This window comes from Sinohyriopsis cumingii, chromosome 17 (assembly GCF_028554795.1).
Source record: "Sinohyriopsis cumingii isolate HCF-2022 chromosome 17, ASM2855479v2, whole genome shotgun sequence".
Classification (NCBI taxonomy): domain Eukaryota; kingdom Metazoa; phylum Mollusca; class Bivalvia; order Unionida; family Unionidae; genus Sinohyriopsis; species Sinohyriopsis cumingii.
Window position 1 is genome coordinate 53784057 of NC_142977.1, and position 25709 is coordinate 53809765.

At 35.6% G+C, this 25709-nt stretch overlaps 1 protein-coding gene across 2 annotated transcripts in view; it reads left to right on the plus strand.

Moving 5' to 3' along the window:
- The window catches only part of LOC149778769 (discoidin domain-containing receptor 2-like), a 173971-nt gene that overhangs the window by 80586 nt on the left and 67676 nt on the right, over window positions 1-25709 (plus strand). For both annotated transcript variants that reach the window (XM_089939520.1, XM_089939521.1), the window contains exon 2: window positions 12503-12608. In XM_089939520.1, coding sequence (XP_089795646.1) covers window positions 12503-12608 — 106 coding nt within the window. The remainder of the gene's footprint in view (window positions 1-12502; window positions 12609-25709) is intronic.

Here is a 25709-nt window from a genome sequence, read left to right on the forward strand (position 1 = left end):
TATTAGGTTTTGCTGCCTCTACTGCGATAACAGAAGGAGGAAGTATTGCTTTGCTGCTGTCCATCTGTGAGTCTTTTATCATGAATACTGGACTTGAAACTATATTGTATACTCTTTACCATGAGTAGATGACTCGGTTCAGTTTCCAATAAAAGTACAGCAAGTGTTCAATCTTTCACACATTTTTTAAAACTTTTTGAACTTTGTGACCTTTTAGAGAAAAACCTTGTTATCATAACTAAACAAATACTACTCAAGGCACATGAATAAAAATTCCATGCATGCAATCTTACGTCTGTGGCATTATGGTCATTTTTTGACTCTTATATAGACAGATTTTGGACTTGAGGACAGATGTTGTTCACACCGTTTAGCCGATGCCGCATGTGGACAGGTGAAATATAGTGTGGATGTTGGTATGCATATATAAATCACCTGACCAGATTTTCACGCTGTGTCAAATACTAGAATCAAGCGTGGAAGATTAAATGGGTACATAACAACCTTCTTCGTCAGCTTGTAATTGTTTCTTGAATAGCATTGAAGTCGTACTTTGGAAAACACAAAACTTGGGTGGCAGTGGCTCAGTGGTTAGTGTGCTAGTCTCAAGAACCTGAAGGATACAGGTTCGAATCCTACCCAGACCTGGCTGGGTCAGCCATTTTGTTGTATCTCTATGACAGGTACTTTATTTCACTTGCCTCCGGACATTATAACCTCTCTTGTATTGGTGTGCCAGTAAACTAAACCAAACTGAACCAGAAATGAATAAAACCAAGATCTTGATTTACATTGATCTGACCAACACTGATGACGGTTCATGTTCTGATGACTTCTGGAATTCACTGCCGACTTAGTTTTAGTGACCAGTCAGAATAAGCTTTACATTTTTTGTTTTGGAGATTCACTTTTATAAACATGAAAGCTCTGATGTGATTGGTGAATTAAAAGGTGAACAGAACATTACCTTGCAGTGGTTTCCATCAGATCTTTGTTATGTTGGTGATGTCAGTTGAATTAATTGAACCAAAGTAAATCAAACCAGAAAATTACATTACACTGTACCAATTCTAGTGCAGTTTGTCAGGTCTACTCTTTCTTTCCTAGCAAGAAGGCGGTTCAAAGCATTTAATCTTCAGGGTAGTTCAGGTTTGAATTTCCTTCAGAGAAACATCAGACACTTGCGTGATTTATGTACCAACTCCTTGTCGGCAAGTTTGTAACACAATATCGATAAAATGTGTGTCATGCAAGTTTAATAGGTCTTGATTTCTACTTCATTTAAGTCTAGCTTCAGCTTTCACATCTTTGCCTCCAAGATGGCTGTCCTATAAATATAGGCATGCTTCACTGAGGGGGCAGGGTCCAGTTTTTATGTACAAATTTAATGCCGCAATCAGTGACCTAGTATAAAAAATCATAAAAAATCAAATACACAAGTGAGGTCAAAAAGGTCCATATTTTTAGATACCTATATTAAAACAGAGCATAAGAATAGTATTCACTTGACCAGAGAAGTCAATGGCAGTTCATAGCAGAAGAGGTTTATGCACCCCAACCCCTATTTTATACCTGCATTTTTCACATCCAAATGCCATTTTTGACAGCATGTAGTACTCACAGTGCAAACGCAAGCCCTTTCCCTGGATGAAACTTTTGAAAAACATTGTCTACTAAATAGTTTGATGCAATTCAGAATAGTTGTCATCCAAGCCGTTTTTGAGATACTCAGCTTGCCTTGAACCCACGTGTCTACTGCTATGGGAAGCTAGCTCTTCTTCCTAGCCAACTATTGGTATTTCACTATCAACATACTGCAGAGCAACTATGGAAGGTGTACATGACTGACATCAATTTCAAGAACAACACAAGCCCAAAACACCTAGTTCACAAATATATCCATATCTATAAATAGTAAACAATAATAGCTGAAAAAGTCACACCATAGCCTTAAGTTAAGAAATTTGCCAGGGGCCAAATTACGAAACTGGACCCTGCCACCTTAAGGATTTGGCTCAAAATGGTTTATGTCAAAAGTTGTGTACATATCACATATTTAGACATTATCTAGTACAATGGTATAAAGGAAAACTTTCTGTGCACAAAACTAAAAATGGTATTATGCTTTTAAAAAAGTTACCTCTTTGCGGCAAAAAGCACTGCATTCTTTACATTGTGAATTATGACTGACTGCATTTCTTGAAAGATTTCAAATTGTTTGCAACCTACAATGCTCTTGGTCTTTGTTTACCACCATAGCATCAGTACAAAATCAAAATTCCTTTACAATGTTTCATGAATGTCAAGAAGAGATCTGGAAGTTATACATTTTAGGAGGGAATAACAGAAATGCTATGTTAGGTGTCAGTGACAGAAGTGAAAAGTTTCTCTAAACTCTTCTAGCAAACTTAAAGAAATCACACATTTAAGTAAATCATGAACTTTAGAAGTACTCTTAGACTGATATAAAAGAAGTGGTTCCTAACTTTTCATTATCATTCTGGAGATGCTAATAGCAACATCAGTGTTGTGTGAGTGTATATTGGGGGGGGGGAGTAATCGCAACACAAGTCTAGCTAGTCTGGAAAAGTCAAAGTTTAATCAATTAACATTAGACAATGCTGGAATATTGATATACTGATGTGTAGGACCCTAAAACTTACAAGGAGTGACATATCAAATAAATTCATTGATACATAGCCAATGAAATTGACCATACATATAAAAATTACTCAATACAGTTTAACAGAGAAATTTCTTCTGAGACACTAATTTACTTACAAGTGACTTTAATGTTTTCTGGAGTTTACAAAATCATAGTAAATAATAAGATAAGGTATAGAACAAATATTTATAGTGGAAAATCCAGTTCAAGGTAAAAAGCATATCACCGGCTTGGCTTTTGATAAGCACGTACCATAAAACAACTCCTGCAGAAGCTAAGTCAATCCGTCAAAGTCACTCTCTTGTGCACTTAGATCAGAATGACTATCTGGATGAGATTGAAGCTATTGTTTCTTTCAGCATGACTAACCGATTAATCCTAATCTCTCACTATGCAAACTGACACCTGCAAAAAGAAAAGAAACAAGTGATACTGATGTACTTTTAACATTCAGTGAAAACATAAGACTTTCAGAGGAGAAACTGTATGTGCATTGTCAAATGCATGAAGCTGCCACTTAATTTTAAGCTTTTCCCCCTTTGTTAACTGAACCTAGAAATTTCAAGATATATACATAACACTGAAACATTTTCTACTATCACCCAAGTGTGAGATATGAATCTCTTATGTCAACTTCAGAGTGGGGTCATGAAGGTAGAAACTATGTCGGTGTGCTAAAACTTTCATTCTTCTCACCAAAATATACCAAGTAATATGCCATATGCATCATTATTTCTAAGACTGTTCCACTGGTGACATTCAATATTCACAACAGTATGTTTATGTATGATTCCTCTGAATTCTATCTGCTCCTGTGGAGTTAAATTACTTTAAAGAATACATGTTGACATGCTATGCAATTGTTTAGGTGTGTCTGTATTGAAATGTGAATAGTATTCATAAAAATAGAGGTGCAAAACCTTGACAGCTACAGAAAGTGCAAGACTATACATTATGGTTACCATTTTGTTCCCATATTTAGTAAGTTATATCCAAAATATGCTACTTTGTCATGATGTAAACAGTCCTCACATGGAGGTACAAAACACAGTTACCTCCCTCTCCAAAAAGCATCACATACAACACTATGTAATATATGGAAAAAGGAAGGAGATATAATAAAGCTAATGCATAAAAATTATTTAAATATACACAAAGAAACAGAAAAGTGTAATAGATGTGGCTGACTGCACCATCAAAAAATCATCAATTTTCCTTAAGGGGGCAGGGTCCAGTTTTTATGTACAAATTTAATGCCGCAATCAGTGACCTAGTATAAAAAATCATAAAAAATCAAATACACAAGTGAGGTCAAAAAGGTCCATATTTTTAGATACCTATATTAAAACAGAGCATAAGAATAGTATTCACTTGACCAGAGAAGTCAATGGCAGTTCATAGCAGAAGAGGTTTATGCACCCCAACCCCTATTTTATACCTGCATTTTTCACATCCAAATGCCATTTTTGACAGCATGTAGTACTCACAGTGCAAACGCAAGCCCTTTCCCTGGATGAAACTTTTGAAAAACATTGTCTACTAAATAGTTTGATGCAATTCAGAATAGTTGTCATCCAAGCCGTTTTTGAGATACTCAGCTTGCCTTGAACCCACGTGTCTACTGCTATGGGAAGCTAGCTCTTCTTCCTAGCCAACTATTGGTATTTCACTATCAACATACTGCAGAGCAACTATGGAAGGTGTACATGACTGACATCAATTTCAAGAACAACACAAGCCCAAAACACCTAGTTCACAAATATATCCATATCTATAAATAGTAAACAATAATAGCTGAAAAAGTCACACCATAGCCTTAAGTTAAGAAATTTGCCAGGGGCCAAATTACGAAACTGGACCCTGCCACCTGAGTGTTGCCCAACTTAGCCAGCTTTTGTTTCCTTCCAGGAAAGGAAATGTGATTTATTCAATCATCATAAGGATAATCCAAGCCTTGAATCTAATGTAAATTTCTTTTTAGCCAGAAGGATTTGTAGACTGAGAAATTCACAGGTCCTGCTGAGTAGTCCCTATAGTCCTTCCCATAAAGGGACTGAATAATCCATATAGTCCTTCCCATAAAGGGACTGACTAGTCACTATAGTCCTTCCCATAAAGGGACTGACTAGTCACTATAATCCTTCCCATAAAGAGACTGACAAGTCACTATAGTCCTTCCCATAAAGGGATTGAATAGTCCTTCCCATAATGGGACTGAATAGTCACTATAGTCCTTCCCATAAAGGGACTGAATAATCACTATAGTCCTTCCCATAAAGGGACTGAATAGTCACTATAGTCCTTCCCATAAAGGGATTGAATAGTCACTATATTCCATCCCATAAAGGGACTGAATAGTCACTATAGTCCTACCCATAATGGGACTGAAGAGTCACTATAGTCCTTCCCATAAAGGGATTGAATAGTCACTATATTCTTTCCCATAAAGGGACTGAATAGTCACTATAGTCCTACCCATAAAGGGATTGAATAGTCATCATAGTCCTTCCCTTAAGTGGGACTGAATGGTCACTATAGTGAAACTTTGCTAGCCACTGACCTATTGGAATTTTGAAAATTACTAGTTTGAGAAAAAATTTACCATCTTCAGGCTTGTGAACTGCTGCTAATTTTGAATCTAGTAAATGGAGAGAAATTTCAGAAACATTAACTGATATTAATTGTGTTGATATTGAGCCAATGGATTCCAGAGTAGATTGAAATGTTAAACTTCTTTTTGTTATTTACATTGTGTTGTATTTTTGATATATACTTAACTTATAGCTCAAGTTCCAATGCAAGCAACATTGACCATGATTTTCCATCACATAATGCACCAGCAAGTATTTGTTTTTGTTCTGCCGATTAATACTAACAAACTGCAGAGACCAGGATTTGCCAGCGCATTATGTGATGGCAGATATGGGTCTCTGCAGTTTGCAGTTGGAATCATCTTACAAGCATTTACATAAGGTAGCCCTGTTAGTAGGGCTTGATCCATAAGGAAAGTTGCTGTCATGGATGAATTTGCCAGAACTGAGAGAAAAGCTTACCGTTACAAAATCTTCCATTTTATGAGAGACATTTGTTTCAGTTGATATTAAAGGTTTACAGTTTTTGAAAAATAAAATAATGATTGCAACAAATTGAAATCCTACATCATGCAATGGAAACTGTCTAGGTGTCTAACATTTATGGTGGCATGTGTCCTCTTATTAAAATAAGTGAAACACGACCTGTGGCATTACTGGGTCACATTTATCCTGGGAAAAGATGGACCCGAGGATCACAGTAATTTGGAATAAAAACAATTTGATGACTAAGTTGTTGATGGCTGAAGTTTAGGGCTGGCATGTGCAACCTGTTGCTTATTCGGCCCATACCCTCGAGAAAGTTTTGTTGCTGCCGGACATACACAATGGTTCATACAATATTGTACCACTGAATTCAGTAATTATGATTGCCTGGTCACTTCCCCTGATAAAAATTTCCACTTCATTGATGTTTACTGGATGTCAGTTCACAGTAAGATTCATCTAATGTTCCTCACACTTGATCTGTTAACCTTTGCGCCTAATGAAGATGCCCAGGGCTAATTGTGAACCACAGCCATTACCTACCAAGCAACCAATAATTTTGTCAATTGCATAGGTGAAAGATATGTAGTTCTGTCACTCAGCTGGAATAATTTGACATTAAGATGCCAGATCATGTACCGGTGACATTATAGTCTGGTTTTAATGGTCACAGTGTGTACCATTTATCAATATCATGTATGGTGAAGCTAGTGCGAGAGTGGTCATAGGTTGGTCGGAAATCGTAACATTTGTGAAAGTTTGTTTGATGAATAAATGTAATTGTAAAATGATGAAAGTTGTATTGCTGGTGTGGGTTGTCAAAACCGAATGTGACTATCAATTCAGGGCAATTTCATACGGACATAAATAAGAGAGTAGGTTGTTGGAGATAGAGTCAAGACCTAAAAATGTGACATCAAAAATGTTTTAACCTTCTTTTGTATTTTATTGGACATTGATAAAAGAAATGTTTCTCTTTGAAGACTTGATAACATCCCAATTTCCTTAGCACACTTTATAGTTGGATTATATCCCAAAACCAAGTTAATTATTCTTAGAATTTTTTTAAAAATAATATTCATTATAACATAAAAACATTTGAAACTATAATTCATGACTAGTTTTGATTTGTCTTGGGCACACATTGCATTTCCAAAGTGAGAGAGTAAAATATTTAATGATGATACGAAATCTAAGTTCTGTAGCAAAAGCAGTTTATAGAGGGATGTAGTAAATCATGACCCTCAAGGTCACTTAGTAGATGCCAGATAATATGTTGTATTAAAATAAACGACCCTTCAAAGAAATAAAATATATGCAATTTAAGCATTTTTGTCTCTATAGCCAGTTACTTGGGTCAGTAATATTTATTTTAATGCTTTAACATTCATAAATGACATGTTTGGGTCACTAACTGGTCAGGCAGTTTCTAAATGGGTTAGGAATTTTTGCAACCTCTGTCATCTTTCGGACACCTGCTTTAATAAGGGGTAATAACCCTGAAAAAACATTTTCTTGAGCTGTTAAGATACTAGGGCTCCAAGTAGGACTGCTATTCCTGTTTTGTGGTTACATTAACACTATAACATTGATGAATGGCTTTCTTCAGTGATAATCCTAGTCTCATACAAGGGAACTGTGTGGGCCATTTGTGAGGCAGTCTGGTTGGAGACACCACACTCTGCTAATCGGTCACTCGTCTAAACTAGAGTCAGGTCTTCTGAATGCCCATTAATCTTTCTTTGGCCAGTGGTCATATAGTTGGTTGATCTTACAGTGGATTGTGGGTTGTTTAGGGTATGAAACTGCAAGTAAGTGGGATCCAGGTCAGGGGTGGACTAAGCTGCATCGTACCTCAACAAGCACTAAACAACCAGAATGTTTCCAGAATAAGTTTTCTTCATAGGTAAATGGTGAAAATTATGCGCTGAAAGCATTTATAATGAAGGAGCATCAATGGACTTTGCTCCATGGGATCCCAGTGGGGGGGGGGATTCCAAAAACCTGTCATCAAATTATTTATCCCCCACCTGAACAATGTTTCTAGACCCACTGCTGCAAGTGGAGAACTGGGGACAAAGATTTGGTGATGCAGTACATCTGAAAAACGTTGTAACATTTTTCCTATAATGATATTCCCTTCTGCCTCAGCAAGGTGGTCAGTATAAATGGACACCCCTTTTACTTCTTCCAGTGCATGACAGTAATTAAAAGTAGACACCCCTTTCTTTTTTGCCTTTGCAAAATGGTCAGTATAAGTGGACAAAATGGTTAGTATAAGTGGACAAAATGGTCAGTATAAGTGGACATAATGGTCAGTATAAGTGGACAAAATGGTCAGTATAAGTGGACAATATGGTCAGTATAAGTGGACAATATGTTGTGAGTTAGGTATTTACTTATGAAAAAAGATGTTTCTGTCAGTATGCTACTTTTCATGGAGTCCCAGTTTTTGGCAGATTTTGTATTTTGCTGCAAGCCAGAAATAAAGACCAATGAACATCTTGAAAGATCAATGAACATCTTTCAGTGGAAAAATCTGACATATCCTCCAATCCACGAGTACATGTACCAATGAACATTTTTCAGTAGGAAAATCAGACCCTATCCCCAATCCTTGAGTATAAGTACCAAGAAACGTTTTTCAGTGGAAAATTTGAACTCTATCCCCAATCAACAAATCCAGGAACTGATGAAAATGTCATTCTTTTTAAAAACCATGCAAATTTATATCCAGGAAAATCAATAAATTCACCATACTTACTGAATATTGAAAGAAGAAAGAACTTTACATGTAAAAGAAATGTATATTTCAGTAGCCTGTGCATCCAGGCCAAACTTGTTGCCAAGAAGTAGGGAAGGAAAGGAATTTAGCCCTTCTGCTTCCACTTTGCTTGCATTAAAAATTTATCAATGAAAAGCCCCGATTTTATTGATGACCAAATGTGATTGATGATAATGTCCATATTTTGTACCATATGTACTGGCTCTTAAGTCTAGTCTGACTTCAAACTGCATAGACCCAGATCTGCTGTCACATAATATACTGGCAGATCATGATCTGTGTAGTTTGTTAGGAGTGATTAGTAGAATGAACAACATAGACCCTGATCTGATGGTGCGTTATGCTATGGAAGATCAGGATCTTTATCCTCTACTTATAGGTGAATATATACAGTACTTTGCTATTAGACCTTCCTGTATTGTTTATATCAATTACACAGATTAAGATGTCACAAGGTCTAATAAAAATACATCTGTACACCATCTATACTCACTTATAAGTCAAACTACAAGCAACAAAGACCCTGATCTGCCATAGGATAATGCATTTGCAGATCATGGTCTACTAATTACTCCTATCAAACTTCACAGACCCAGATCTGTTGGTGCATTATGCCATGGCAGACCTGGGTCTGTGTGGTTTGCAGATGGACTTAAAATATAAGAAAGTATATTCGGTAGAAGTGCCAGGCTATTTCTTGTACGTGGTGCATGTCTTGGCATCAATATGTTGGACTACCAGAGAGCAATGCTTGCCTGGCATAACATGACAACTACTAGCACAGTATGTCATAAATACAGGAACAATTATAGCACAGTATGTCATAAATACAGGAACAATTATAGCACAGTATGTCATAAATACAGGAACAATTATAGCACAGTATGTCATAAATACAGGAACAATTATCCTTACTAATGTGTTTGTTATTTGTGACATGGTTATGTGGTTGGAGTCTTCATCAGAAACACTATGTTTTAAGGATTTATCATTTGTTACATTTATTTCAATTTTATATTTATGTTTTTCCAAATGATAACATTTTTATTATATACATTTTATCATAATGTACTCGAGTTTTACATTTATTTGGAAGGGTTTCTCTTTCAGAATTTTGTTGCAAATCATTTGACAAAGTTTGCTTACTTTACATATTGCCACAATTATGATTTGCCTCAGATGTGGGAGGTCACTAGTTTGAATCCCGGTCGAGTCATACCAGAGACTTAAAAAATGGTACTAGCAGCTGCCTCACTCGGCACCCACCATTAAGAGGTTAGTGTTAGGACTGGTCGTTCAGGTGTAAGAATAATGTGATTGGGTGGGACATGATGCTACATGTCTGCGGCATGATGCCCCAGTGCTAGACATAACTATGAACTGCCACACTTAAGACATTGTATTGAAGTGAATTTTTTTTAAAGCTACATTAAAAATCCAAATCACACTATTGTCATGTATTACCATAAAATCATTGTACTGCACATACTTCATAAGTATGCGACCTATTTTGCTATAAAGTTTGAGGAGAAAAACATTATTGAACAAGGAGTGGGAATTGAAATTACCTCAATATAACTGTAGTAATTTCCAGTGATCTTTTTTGTAGTATATTATCTATCAGTCTGTCGATCAGCACTAAACATGAATTAAGCGTAGAGGATTGAATCTGGTGCCATAAAGGTACAAAGCAAGATTGTTACCAGTATGCTATCTAGGCCAACTACAAATTTAAACGAAGAAGAAAAAAATGTTATTAAATTATAGTGTCACCACTGAATTACTATAAATTACAATAAATAAATAGTATTTGAATAAAGTTCTTATATTCTTTGTTGAATTTTATTGCTGACTTTTGACATTTGAAATAATCATTTGTCTTCAAACGCCCCTTTACAGTTATCATGACATTTAACAGATACCTTTGTCTTCATAATTTAATATCTAAAACTAATTAATTATTGTCTTATTTGCATATTTTGAGAATTATGCGTGGCTTAATATAGTATTCATCAATCTTTTATGGGGTATTCCCCCCCCCCATTCATGTGGAAAAAATAAATCAGATTAATAAATGAGAATGTGAATGAAGTTAGTTTATGTAATAGACGATAGCTACATTATGTACTCACTTAAAAGTCCTCCAAGTGCAAACTGCAGAGACCCAGAACAGCCATCCCATAATGCATCAGTTTATCATGTTATATGCAGTTTGTTAGGAGTCATCAGTAGAACAATCAGCATAGATCCTGATTTGCTGGCGCATTATGCGATGGCAGATTAAGATCTATGTTGTTTGTGGTTTGACCTTACCTGCACGTGGCCGTATATGGTACGTTCGCATTTGCATTTTCAGTGAATTGGTTACTTGACATTTTCATTACCACATGAGGTGTCAATTTATCTTAGCTTTTATGCCTGCCTGATAAACAAAGGGGGGATATAATTTGGAGAAATGCACCATTCATTAAGGATTCCCCCCATGCATGGAAGCTCTGTTCTTTTAAACAGCCAGTATTAAAATTAAACCTGACATGATCAGTCTTTTAGGTGCAATCGTATTACATGGAGTGAATTTTGTCAGGCATCTTTCTACAGAGACCAGTTACATGACTTGTCCTTTTAATTTCATTGTCCTTGAGACATGAGAGAGAAAAACAATCTCCCTATCCTCAGATGTGCAGAAATAAGCTGATATGGGCACGTCTGTCTCCAAAAATCTCAGGTTTCAAATGATTTCATTTTCCTGCTCCAGCATCATGTCATGGTAGCCGTAGCAACCGCTAATTAAGAGTTGCAGTGGAAGATAAAGCACATGGCAATTCCAAATTATCGGTAAAAATTAACTAATGGAAAAAGAAATTCAATTAACTTTTCTGTTTTATGCAGTTTTAGCACATTGAATTCGGCATTATTAGCTGTACTGGTCATAGATCAGAAGAGCTTATGAAATGGCTTATTGTTGGTTATCCATGTGTTAATTAGCACAAGTTTATTGTCATTAATCCTAATCCTATGGATTAAAATTAAACTTTAAGCGTACACTTATCCCATAGTCTAATTGGAATTGGATGAAATTGCTGCCACTCCAATATACAAAATGGTGGCCATTTTGAAAAATCTTGCTGTCAGTACTACACCTGAATGAAAGATTAGGTTGACTTTCTATGATATCTGGTGGGTCCTGAATGAAGAACTTTCTGTGATATCTGGTGGGTCCTGAATGAAGAACTTTCTATGATATCTGGTGGGTCCTGAATGAAGAACTTTCTATGATATCTGGTGGGTCCTGAATGAAGAATTTTCTATGATATCTGGTGGGTCCTGAATGAAGAACTTTCTATGATATCTGGTGGGTCCTGAATGAAGATGGTAGCTTACAGACATCCAGTATGGCTGCACAATAAGCATACCGATATTGAGACTCTTTTCACTAATTACTTAAATGGATGGTCATATTGATATGCAAATTTCACCAAAAGTCTTCTAACAGTGTCATCATATATCAAAATGGCAGAACATGTAAACATATTGGTAAAGGTAGCTGCCATGAAAATTTGGACAAAAATTGAGAAGTTTGTTCCAAAAAAAAGTGCAAATCCTTGTTTTGAACAATAAGATTGGGAAGAGCAATGGATCACTCTCCTGGAAGCAATTTAAGGAGCATGACAGCTTGCAATATTGATTGCACTCCACAAGACACAATCCCTATTTAAAGAATAAGTTTCTATTTTTAAGTTGCTTTAGATTTTAAAATTAAAAGAAAAATTGTATTTTTCCTGCCTGCTTGAATTTTGACCAGGTTTTAATATGGACTTCACAGGATTAATTTTAGCTCATAAGAAGCTGGCCAATTTCAAGTCCATGTTGCAAAGGTGTTTTTTCCAAAAGAGAGGTTAATTTTAACTTGCTTTGCTAATCAATTTTAGCATGATTTAAAATGTAAATAATCTGGTATTTTCTTCTGTTTTACAGCACAATGTCGGAACTCACTTGGGATGCAGTCAGGAGAGATTCCTGATTCCGCTATAACAGCAAGTTCGTCTTACGAGGACAGCAGTGTAGGACCCAAGAATGCCAGGTACAGTAATGATCAACTTTGTTGGCCCTTTTAGTTTAATTAGATAGTCACTGTTGATCTGTTACAGACCTTGTTCCAAGATGATAATGAAATCTTGGCACTAATAGAGCCACTTAAGGCATATTGGTTAGTGCTCTAGACTCGTGCCCAAAAGGATATGGGTTCGAATCCTGCAATCAGATCTGCATGAATTAGTTGCAGTGAAATGTCCCTGTCTCTTTGACACACACACACACACACACACTCACAGATTTGCACATGCACTAAACTTGGACTCTAAATTTTGATGTTTGATTGGCTAATAATGTTAGACTGCCAATCAGTCAGATGTAAGAATAGTGTCCGTGTGCCTATGTGAAAATTTTGGTGTGATTCTGTTGATGGTATATAATGTTCCAATACATAGAGATAACACGGATAATCATTTACAACATCAGCAGCAAATAGAGGTTTTCTACAACAGTATTTTGAGGGCAGAATCACATGAGCTTGGGATGGTGATGGATTTTTAAAAATGGTACTTTCAGCACCTTATTGGCTGCATCATGCAAAGGATATGGGTGGCCTAAGCGGTTAGAGCATCCACAACAGATGCAGGCAGTCACAGATTCAAACCCAGGCCAAGTCATACCAAAGACTTTTAAAAATGGTACTAGCATCTGCCATGCTTGGTGCTCAGCATTAAGAGGTTAGTGTTAGGACTGGTTGGCCTGGTGTTAGGATAATGTGACTGGGTGGGACATGATGCCACATGTCTGTAGTGTGATGCCCCAGTGTTAGACATCACTATAAACTGTCACACTGCAGACATTGTAGTGGTATGACTCAAATTGTTAAATCTACATTAAAAATCAAAATCACATTTGCACACACCAAAGATATGGGAACAAAGTGCTTTTCCTGTGGACGTATTGAGGTAGTTGACATGGGTTGGCCAGGGTGGGCATTGAACCTGCAACCCTTGGATTGCCTGTCCAGTGGTTTACCAGCTGAGATACCATGGTTAGTAATAGTATCATTGTAACTTGACAGAATCTAAAGTTAGGTTTATAAGTTTCATATTTGGATAATGAAAATTTGTCATATTTATGTTTGCAGCAGAAAATAAAAGTAATCCAGATTGGTCGTTGAGCTAAAACTAGGCTCAATGGTTGAAAGACATCAGGATCAGAATGGCAGGAAATAATTATACAAGACAGATAAATGGCATCATTCCAATATCAGCATTGAAACCATAAGCCCATTGCCATGGCAACAAAGTACAGCAGTCATAATGCTTCTGTGAATTGTTCTCTGTCTTCTTGTATAGTCTTAACATGCCCATAAATAAGGTTATCTTTTTAAATCTACAGCTGGGAGCCAGTCAGTGTAGAGGATCATAAGCAGCTTTGCATAAATTTTTTGTGTTAAAATGGAAACTTTCAGCTGATCTGAGCTATGCAAAACTCTGTCCTAACTCCTCAGCATGTTCAATTGGGCTGGACATTTGGACATGTCCAATGTTCAAGTTCTGTTAGGCTGGACATTTGGACATGTCCAGCAAAGTCTTTCTATAATCCCATGGATCAATCATGTTCACATGAAATCACAAAATGAAGTATTGATTTAAGAGACCTGGCTTTGTGCTGGCTCGGCATGTCAGAGCCATTTCTGGTCATCAGTCATAATGGAGGAAAAATAGAGTAAAGACACAGTTATCCTATTACTCATGCACAAGAATGAAGCTTTATTGACCACCACCTTCTAATCGTGATTGGCTTCAGTGCCACAGGCTTTTTACAGTCTTTATCAAAATATGTTGTTGGTGGGTTTGTGCATCAGTGACAAGGCATAGAAGTCCCAAATCAAGTATCCAACATTGTTGTTAATTTTTGTCATTTTTGTTCACTACCCGGTTCAGTAGACCATAAGATCATTGTTATTGCAGGTTGCCATTGTATGCACTGACTTGTTCTTCATTTAAATGTTGGACTGGTTTCTGAAAAAGAGTAACAGAGCCAACAAAGCTAGTAGCCAGTCATCTTACATTACAGTACATATATAGCAATTATGACATTTCATGTGTAGGATTTTCTTATGCAAAACAATTTAATTGGTTAGAAGTTACACAGTTTCATTTGCAGAACTTTCAATTAAGGTTGCTAACTATGATGATTCTTTAGTCAGTTGATAAGGTTTGTGAGAAACAATATTCCAGAAAGAGAGATTCTTACTTTATAAACCTTTCTTTGAATAAATAATTAACTGCAATTAATACAGTGGAGTAGTCTTATTTTGAAACTGTAGATTTCACACCTGCAGAAATATAGGTACACATCCTGTCTGAAAGTACTGTTTATGCTCGCTTAGAAGTCCAGTCCAGCTGCAAACTGCATCGACCTTGATCTGCCATTGCATAATGCAGTTTGTCACAACAGCAAACAACATAGACCCAGACTAGGCAGTGCATTATGTGAGGGCAGAGCTGGGTCTGTGTTGTGTGCAGTTGGACTCAACTTGTGAGCATATATAATAATATGGGCCAGTTCACAAATAAAATAAAGATTTTATGCAAACTGAGAAATCTTATATGCAAAATGGGAGTGAATAAAGAAATTTGGCAGCAGGCAAGTAATGCATGAATAAAATAAACTGATGCTAGTCATATCTGAGACAGCATTTAAAGATATAAATATCAAATCACCAAACTTGCCCAAAGTTTATTGCCTCCTTCCCCTCCCGCCAAGAATGAAGTGTTTATGCCTTAATCTGTAAAAAAAAAAAAAACTACTTAATCTTTTGGTGCTAAACTACATTCCTTCTTTTATGCCCTTACTCCCCTCCTTCTATCCCTCTACTTAATACAGTTTCGTATCATGGGTCGGTGATCAACCACAGTGTTATTGCCCAGATGAAGTAAACAATAAAATAAAATATGAAATTAATGGATGGAATAACCGAGATCTGAGCAGGGATATATAATAGAGTAACATGAATTCCATTGTTTTAATATAACAATTTAATCAATTACATAAAATGAAATTGACCATGACTTTTGAATGATACACATTCTCTGAGAATTAGAGTTACAAAATGTTCTGTTATACCAACTCTTTCTAGCCTGCCTTTTATTAGTAACTATTCTTGAAAATACCATTTTATGTCACCGATTTCAAATGGCCCATGACTTTCCAAATTTTGTCTCTGGTTTGTCTCTATCTTGTCATTTGCCATTACTGACCTTATGTTAACATTCCTCTCTTCTTTCTGTCTCATCATTATCCATACAGACTCTAATTAAAATTCAGTTGTGCCCCCAAAAGAACAGAGGTTAACCATTGCAAGCTACCAATCTATTGCAAGCCTAGCCCATATGTCATTCTTAACACAATAACCCCTGGAGCTTTTTGTCATTTTTGCCTGAAAATCGAGTAGGAAACACATTTTGAAAGCTATTTCTGAATAGGCTCGAAAACACCAAATCCCCGGTCATCTTTCAATAACATACTGCCTAGTTGTGTTAGAAACATTGTTTTGCATTGGCTATTTGACTCGCGCATGACCAAAAAGGTAAAAGTTGGACTTTAAAAAAATCGATTCCAAAAAATGAGGTTTTTCTATCTGTATTTTGTAGTGCAACTAGATATTCCAGATTATTTGGTATCAATGTAGAGCTACATCTGTCTACCTTTCTATAATACCACCCACTTGAGCGTATCATGCATGACCATGACGCTACAGAGCTCGGCAGTAGGCTACTACCTCCTGCCCCATAAAGTCATCACTAGGGATTAATGTGTTAATGGTTACATGTCACGCTGATCATGACAAAATGTCTTATGAAAATATCACCAAAAACAGTAGCAAACTGTATGCAAGGACATCTTGCAGTTCAGAATCCATTACCAAAGTTGAGCTCTCTCCTCTCTCTCTCTCTCTCTCTCTCTCTCTCTCTCTCTATCTATCTATCTACACTATCTACACTATATATCTACCTTTGTTCCTTTTCATAAAATATCTTTTCCAAGTTGGTGCTTTTTTTATCTGTTATTATCTTATTACATGATAGACATTTTCAGTGTGGTTTAAAATATGATAAGTATGTTACTGATGATGCTATCTTACAAATATCTGGTGATGTATGTTTACAAGGCTGGACTACACTCCCATTATTTATGGCTGTGTTGAAGAGTTTTGTAAATATCCAGTTCTTTGGAATCTGCCCACATGACCATAATAATCCCATAAAATAAGGGTCTGACCTCTCCCAAGTGACATTACTGCCAAGTGGAAAGAAGATGAGGTTGCAGTGGATGGCACATGCTTGGATTGATCCAGAAAAGAGTTTGGTCCATGGAGCCTTGTTGGAGCCATTGTTGATAATCATTGAGATACTTAATATAAAATGCTTGAATAGGGTCAAACTAATTCAGTGAATTATATGGACTTTAACCTCAAATGCCTCCTGGTAAATAGGCAAACAAGAGTGGGCAGGGTTTACAAAAAATCTATTTGGTTCCCTCAAATACTTTTCCTCCCAAATCCCCCTCCCCAGACAGTGTTAAATATAGTCTTCTGGTTGTAAAACCTTCTTCAGTAATGAATAATCACCCAGTTTAGGAATAACAATGTTTTTAACAATTTTTTCCACTTTTTATTAAAAAGTTTTGTTGCATTAGAAAAGGCTAAAATAAATAACTGAAATCAGTATAAAAAGAATGTATTTTATTTAATGGATATTAATGGAAAGTGAAACATGGTTGTCAGCTTTATGGCTGAAGCAGCAGCAGACATTTTTTCCAGCCCACATTAGGGGGGAATTGACACACTATGATCACTTTTCTGATTGCAGTGTTTTTCATGATTTCCTAAACCCTTTTTAGCATCTTGTTATACTTGGCATAAATCCTTAGGAAGCATTGACAGTTCATTCTTTGAGACACTTAATCACCTGTTTGACCATGGTTATAGAAAAGTTTGGTCAGTTTTTTCATTTATATATATATTTAATGAATACTTGGAATGAATCATTATGAAGCTAAAACAATCAATGCTGCAACAATCATACTTAGCATTTTGACCTGGGGTCAAGGTCACACATTCTACAGACGTGCAAAAATGATTAAAACGAGATCACCACAGACCTACCAGTCCATCTGACAGACACTAATAAGAGGTCATTGTTCTGCTGACCTTGTGATTGACCAATCAAATCACAGCTTTCAAATTTTTTAATCTGGTGCACTTCTTTCGGAACTTATAGTAACTAACAATAACCCTCACTAACATGAACTTGCAATGCTTTCTTTGATAGGATGCTAAAAATAAGCAGACTGGAAATTCCCAAGGTCAACAGAACTGAACTTTTTTATATCTGTCAGATCAACTTGAAGGCTGTGGAGATTTGATTTTAATCAGATTGGCAGCAGTGCTTTAATTGGGGGCTGTACATGCATGTCATGGTTTCTTTGTTTCATGGCAGACAAGTGAAGGACCATTTTTTAAAAGGGGGGATTGGTCAAATTCCATCCTTCAAATACATTGAAAAATTTATTTTTTACTCAGATTTGCTGAAGAAAAAAACCTCATTATATCCATTTTATTAATAGTGGAAAAGAAATAAAATCTTGAGGTAAATTAAAAAAGGTCTATTCAGCTTCAAAGAGGATAAGCCCAGCCCCTGCTCCCCCCCCCCCCCCCCCGCAATCAGAAAATGAAATGGTTCATATGATATTCAAAAGCAAATAATTGCTGTCATTTACAAAGATCCTCATCTGCTAAGTGTTCTCTCTTTGCAACATTGTTCGTATTAAGGGACAGAGACTTCCACTGAATTTTGTTCCAACAAGGTAAACATTAAAACAGAGAGAATTATTTAATGATGTGAAATCTCTATATAATCAGTTCTCATCAGCCAAGAATTAATTATTTTTTAAAATGATGAAAAATAAAATAGATATGAAAATACTCAATGGCATCCATAATCATACCAGTATACAGTGGTATGTTGAGGGATATTATATTGAGGGAGCAAAGATGTTTAATGTGTTTAGATGAATTTAAGTGTACAGGATACACCAGAGTGACCCATCTATAGCATATTGGTGCAGGGATGGGTCTATGATGCCTTGTTGAATTCAAACAAGATTTTGTTTTCATTGGAACATTGCAACCACAAATTGAGGTAAAGCATGTTTCCATTTGTTTCTACATCAGATAAAAGTACATAAATCTGTAAGGTGCTAAATACCTGGAGACGCTTGAATTGCGCAAAACCAAACAAATGGAAAATGTTGAAGTCCATTGATAACTGATATCTGTGAATTTTTACAGTTGGACACTTGTTGTCTCACACCTTGTACCTTTATCTCCTGTTATTTCACTTAAGAACAAGATTACCGTGACATAGGCTGGAATTACACTGTAGTTATCCCATGTTTTACACTCAGGCAAATGCTAACTGTCATGCAGTGTGAGCAAACACCTGTTAATCTAGCATGCACCACTAGTAAACATTTACATCTGAGGAATCCTTCACAAATCAAACATTTCCTGAAAGAAGTCTTCACAAATCACACACTGACTGTGAGAAATGCGGCATGTTCTTGCTTACAAGTCAGGTACAACTGCATACAACATAGATCCTTATCTGTCGGCAAACTATGCAATGGCAGATCAGATTGTATATTGTTTGTTCTACTGGTTACTCCTAACCAACTAACTAACTAACTGCATAGATCCAGATCTACTGGTGCCTTATTTGTTGGCAGATCTGGGTCCGTGCTTTGTGGTTGGACTTCTATGTGAGCATTAAATTTCTCTAGCATTCTCGCTTGATTTTGTTCTTGAGGAAATGAACACAAAGTATTTTGATCTGATTGTATAATAACACACACACACACACACACACACACACATATATATATATATATATATATATATATATATATATATATATATATATATATATATATCATAAATGCAGCAAATTGCTCCATTGATCATACATGTATTATACATGAATTCTATGATAATGATATTTTACTGTCATTAAATTGTTAAGTGTATCTAGTATGTTTGCAGCATCAAATTTTGACAAGTAACTGATGCTTTATTAGATCAATTCTGGCAAAAAAAATATTTTTATGCATATAATTTCCTCACTTAAGTTGCTAAAATTTTGTGTAATTCGGCAGTGTTCTCTGATGTTAATTAATTAGGCAATGTCTTGTATAATGCAATTTTCAGTGATGTACAGCGATTAGTCAGCATTCTGTATAGTACTGTAAATGGGCGGTTTTCTGTGAAGTACACTGATTTAGCAATGTTTTGAATAGTACTGTAATTGGGCAGTTTTCTGTGATGTTTAGTAATTTGGTTGTGAGGTGATGTTCAATAATTAAACAATTTTCAGTGACATACAGCAATTTATTAGGTAATGTTTGTGGTGTAATTAAATCTTTGAGATTATAGAACTCTAGATAAGAATGAATAAATTGGCTGTTATAATCCCTGGTTTTGGAACTGATTTAATTTTGTTACAAATATTTGTTGGAGCATTATTTGAACAAAGCAAAACACAAACTTTCAATATGCAAATTGAGTCTTACTCATAAAGTTGCTAATTATACTTCTTAGAATGCATCAGGTGGCTTAGTGACCAAGGATAATTCAGGGTGCTTTAAACATTATGGCTGTGTTTGATTGAGTGTTCTCACATTGATCAAGTACTACCATTGCAAATGTGCATGAAACATCAAAACCTGCTTGATATGGTTGTTTATATTGATCAAAGGTGCTGTCATGAAAGTGGAATTGTGGCAAACTGCTAGAAACTTTGAATAAAAGCTTAAATTTAAATTCTTTTAAATGCATTAAAATAATTTCCACATGCATTTTTAGTTGATTCATTTGCATAAAATATGCAGATATGCAACTTATCTAAATCTCTGGGATTACCATACCTGGATCAGCTTATCTAGATCTCTGGGATTACCATACCTGGATCAGATTATCATAATATTGATTTAACAACGAGGACGGAGCAAATTGAGAATCCCCGGTAGGAATTTCCTGACTGAGATAGCTGTGATTGGCATGATGCAGCAAAACTAAATGGAAATTCCTCAAGGAATTCTTGTCTTTAAAATTTTTATGACTTGCTAGATGCTTCTAATTTTCTAGGATATTATTGGTTTCAGTTTTCCCCAGCAGACTTTGGATGTAATATTTAGCCAGTGCTTAATTTTTTTAAATGTTGTAATAGTCGACTATTGGAGGAAATCTGTTTGCTGTGGGATGCAAAGGGAATTTTAATTATTAGAATGTTTACGGCTTTATAGGAAGTATTAATTGATTTTCAGAACTGGACTTGCTAGATGTAATAATCGCGGGGGAATTTTTCACTCCCATGCTTGCCATTTGCGATGCGCATTTCCTCAAAAATTCCTCATCCTGAAGCTGTCATCAGTACTTGTTCAAAGTAACTTGTTCATATTTGTCACCTTTTTTCCATAGCAACAGTAATAAGTGCCTTGCCCATAGCAACACTAGAAGTATAGTCTGTTTCATTTATTATTAACTGCTTGTTTAATTACTTAATTAATTTAATTACTAGTTTTCTGCGACATAACAAGTCATATATCTTGTACTTTTCTCATTTTCTGCATCACAATAGGTTTCTTCTATGCAGGATGTAGATTAGGTCTGATGCGTTCCCCTGTGTATCTTCATGTGTGACTGTTGGTGCATACCTTGCCATGGTGGGATGAGTCACATGATGTTCAAACTGAAATCTCTGACTTGTAACAAATTATGTTTTATATATGGAAGTTTTTACCAGGTATTTAAGGAGATTAGTTGCTTTATCTTTGTTTTTTTTATGATTTATCTGTTTTTTTGTCTTTATCTTTCTTTTGTATGCCTTTTGTTTTTGTTTTGTTTGTTTTTTTGTTTTTGCAGCATCTTTTCCTTTGATCTTTTGTATCATTGTGTATATTATTTTTGGTTAGAGCTTTTGTCTTTCTGGGGATTATGGCGTGTTGTTTACTTTTACATGTTACCTACCTGTTGGTAGCCACTAAATAGCCACTATTGTGCTGATGTGCCTTTATACCATATACATACCATACCAGGTTTCAACTTGTTATTATATTTGCTGTATATACTTGCTTACAATTAAAGTCCAGCTGCAACCAACATGGACCTAGATCTGCCGTTGCAAAATATGCCAGCAGATCAGGGTCTATATTTGTTCCACTGATTACTCCTAACAAACTGGATAGAACCAGATCTGCCTGTGCATTATGCAAGAGCAGATCAGGTCCTGTTTTGTTTGATTCGGAGTGTATATTATTTCCATAGCATGGTGCTGATTATATTTCTCCTTTTTTTCTGTTGTTTTAAAAAATTCAAAAATAGATTGCTGTTTCTCTTTTTCTTCATTAACATGAAAAGAACTGATTCTTGTTCTTTTCAAAATCAGCTACTGTGTGCTTGCACATTTTCAGCAATGGTAGATTCTAATTGTCATCTTTTTCAATCAGTAAGTCCAGGTACCCCCACCCCTTTTTTAACATGTAATCCATAGGGTTACAGGTTTATATCCTCAGGCTGACATCTGCAAATTTTCTGTGCAGATATAGTCTGAATGGGCAGAGATGGGTCCATATTTAGTTGAAAGATGTTTTTTCATCAAATACATTATTTCATCAGAAAGATATTGTTTTGAATTTTTTTCGAATTTTCCTTCATGAAAAGATGATGGAGTTATTTTAAAGAGTCATTTTAGTGAGGAGTTCTTTGATGCTGTGAGGAATGTGTTATCAAGAAAATCTTCTACAAATGAACGTGAAAGAGTTTGTAACATTTGGCTCTACTTTTCGTAGATTTGAGAAGACGTTATGGGATAGTCTATTGTCCATGGTCAGTCAATGGTTTGTCCATCAGCTGGCACGAGTTTATTATTGCTGCTCCTCCTAAACTTCTTGCAGGGTTGCCCTGAAACTTTTCACGCATGGTCACATCACATGGTCTGTTTGGTCCAAAATGAAATTGGTGTTGCCCAGACATCCAATATGGCCACTATATTGGCCATCTTGAAAATATTATCATTACTTATCCTGAATGGATGGTCATATCAAATAGGGTTTTCAGAAAAGACTTAGTATGATGACTAGTTGGTCTTAAGTCAAAAAGGCACTGATCTGTTGTCCAATATGGCCAACAATGTGTCCATCTTGAAAAGTTTGTTATTGCTATTCATCCTGAATGGAAAGTCATATTTGAAAATAGTTATCTCACTCACCAAATTGATGGATATATGAACATGGGGTTTTAACCAGTTCGTTGCTGAAAATGGGTGCCTCATTGTGCATTCAATATGGTTGCAATGATGATGTCTTAAAATCTTTTCACTATGCATGAATGGATGGCTTGAATCTTTTTGAATATTTCCTGAACCAACAGTGGATAATTTACAAAATAAAATAATTACAAACTTCGTTAGTGATTTTATGGTAGGTACCATGCAAAGATTACAACTCACACTTCATCAACAGTTTTGACAGTATAATAGCTTAGTTACATATAAGTTAATATGTCATGTAAAGACAATTTAAAACAATAATTGGAATTTACAGTAAGTAATTACTTTTGTCTTGATGAATACATGTAAATTCTAATTAATTTGATTCCTGCAGTTCAAAATGTCAATTAGCATTTTAAAAATTCAGGCAAAAGCACCTGTCATATTATTTTTAAACAATATTTTTTTAATTGAGTAATTTTTAATTCACAGACAATAGATTCTGGCAGTTTGGTAATTTATGATAATTTTTCATGATTTAAGAACAAACTTTCATTTTCATGATTCTTTTCCATTGAAACAAAAGGATTTTTGGGAAAAGTCAATTTTATGTTGATTGTTAGATTTTTGGGAAAAGTCAGTTTTATGTTGATTGTTTGGAGCATGTTTTCATATTTATTTAAATTTTTAAAATCAAGAGCTTCTTACTCCTGGAAATACACATGTACAGGTGACTGTCACAAGATATTTTATTTCATGGATAGCATAATAAAATTATTATAAATACTGTATGTACTCATTTATAAGCCCATTCCAACTGGAGTTAACACAGCCCCTGATCAGCAATTGTATAATGCACCAGCAAATCAGGGTCTTTGGTGTTTGTAAAATACAAGGCTATACTACCAAGCAATTTTTAAAAAATCAGAGTTGGTAAGAGCATCCTTGCAGGTACAACATTCTTTTTTTATGACTGGCATTTAAGTATGTGATTTAGGATCTTGTTGCATGGGAGACATAAATGGCAATGGTATGTACTTGATATCCTCAGTGATTATCCCCAGGAAACTGCTGGAACTGAAAATACTGTCATTTTAGCTGCTTTATGAGGGTTTAATTTGCCTAAAAGAAATCTATTGGCTCATAATTCCACATGTTTTATTGGTCTCAGGTGTTCATCCGTAGCTGAAAGCAGCAAATATTTTCTGCACTCTGTTCCACCAACGCAAGATTCTGTCTGACCTAGAAACTTCCTAGAACCTTCCTGACTCAGAGTTCTATGCATCATTGTAATATTTGATAAATCTTATAGAAAGAAGGATATGTATGTAGGTATGTAGGTAGGTAGGTATGTATGTATGTATGTATGTATGTAAGTATGGAATGGATTAAATGGCACATCAGCACAATCTTGGCTATATAGTACCAAGTAAGTTTTAGAATCCCAAAGAAAATGAGAAAGGCCAAAAAATGTTTAAATCCTTAAAATATGATGTCACATTAATTTGATATAAATCTCAATCTTTTCAAAGTCTTTTTGACAAGAACATCATCAGTGGATCCATCCCAAATAAGAAAAGGTTGCATCCATTAGTCACCTTATATGACATGAAGGCAGGCACATCAGGCCTATTAGTGTGATACCATATGCCCTCCTCCCCAAATAGGCGTTTCCAGTCAGATGATCATCCTGTTTTTCATTGCTGACCCCTGCACTTTTTCCTCTCAGGGTAAAAAGAAAGAAATTTGTGTAAAAATTCCCGAAATTGATTTGTGCATCTAATTGAGCAGATTTTGCCAAGTGCTTGAAGCGCTTAGTTCAGTATATATATACTAATCATTATAATATATATACAGTAATGTATATAAAAAATATTTTAAAAAAAATAAACCCATACCTTCCCGAATTTTAAAACCAGTGCAATAGGAAACAAATTTTTGTGTGTGGCATAATCTGTCTAGACATCAATCTGTCAATCTGTTCACCCAAAGGAGGAGGATCAGGCCTGTTCTGTATTGTGGTACCCTTCCTCTCTCTATGTATCCATATGTCCATCTGTTCACCAGTAACAACATGCACAGCTGGATTAAGAATTTTAATCTTGGCAAGATTCTGTCAGACAGAGATCTGACTGACACCATTACAAGGCCATGTTCTGTTGACCTTTTGATTCACTAGTCAGACTGCATGTTTGACATTTATGAAAGTAAAAAAAAATGTCATTAAGAGTAGAATGTTTCTTATGGTAACTCTCCCTAGCATGAAATGCAACGCCTAATCTGATTGGCCACCAGCAATAAGTAGACCATGAATTCCAATGGTCATCAGAAAATGAATCTTTTTACATGCCTATCAGATCCACGTTTTTAATAAGGAGGTCAGAGGTCGGAGATACAAAAATTGCAATATAAATGACACTTTTAACTATTTATTTGAGTAAACTTTGTACATGCATTTGTAGCAAGAGGTTAGTTAATATATGTAATGGATTTGGAGTTATCACCTCCAAGTCAATAGTGCCTGGGGTGGGGGGCGGCTTGGGTTTTACTGTGTCAGCATTTTCATTATTTCTTAAACTCATGAACATGACTCAAATGGCCTTTAAAGAATTTTGTTTATAGCAACAACAATATTCATGAAAATTGGTACCTCTTCGATCAATCTGAATTTGTTCTGTAAAAACTGCCCTATCAGTTGTGTGACAGAAAATATATTTACTGATATGTTCCTGATACACACACACACAGACACACGCACACAGAGATGAAGTATAGTAATGATTTCAGTTGATGTAAATTGTATAAATGTTGTGCAT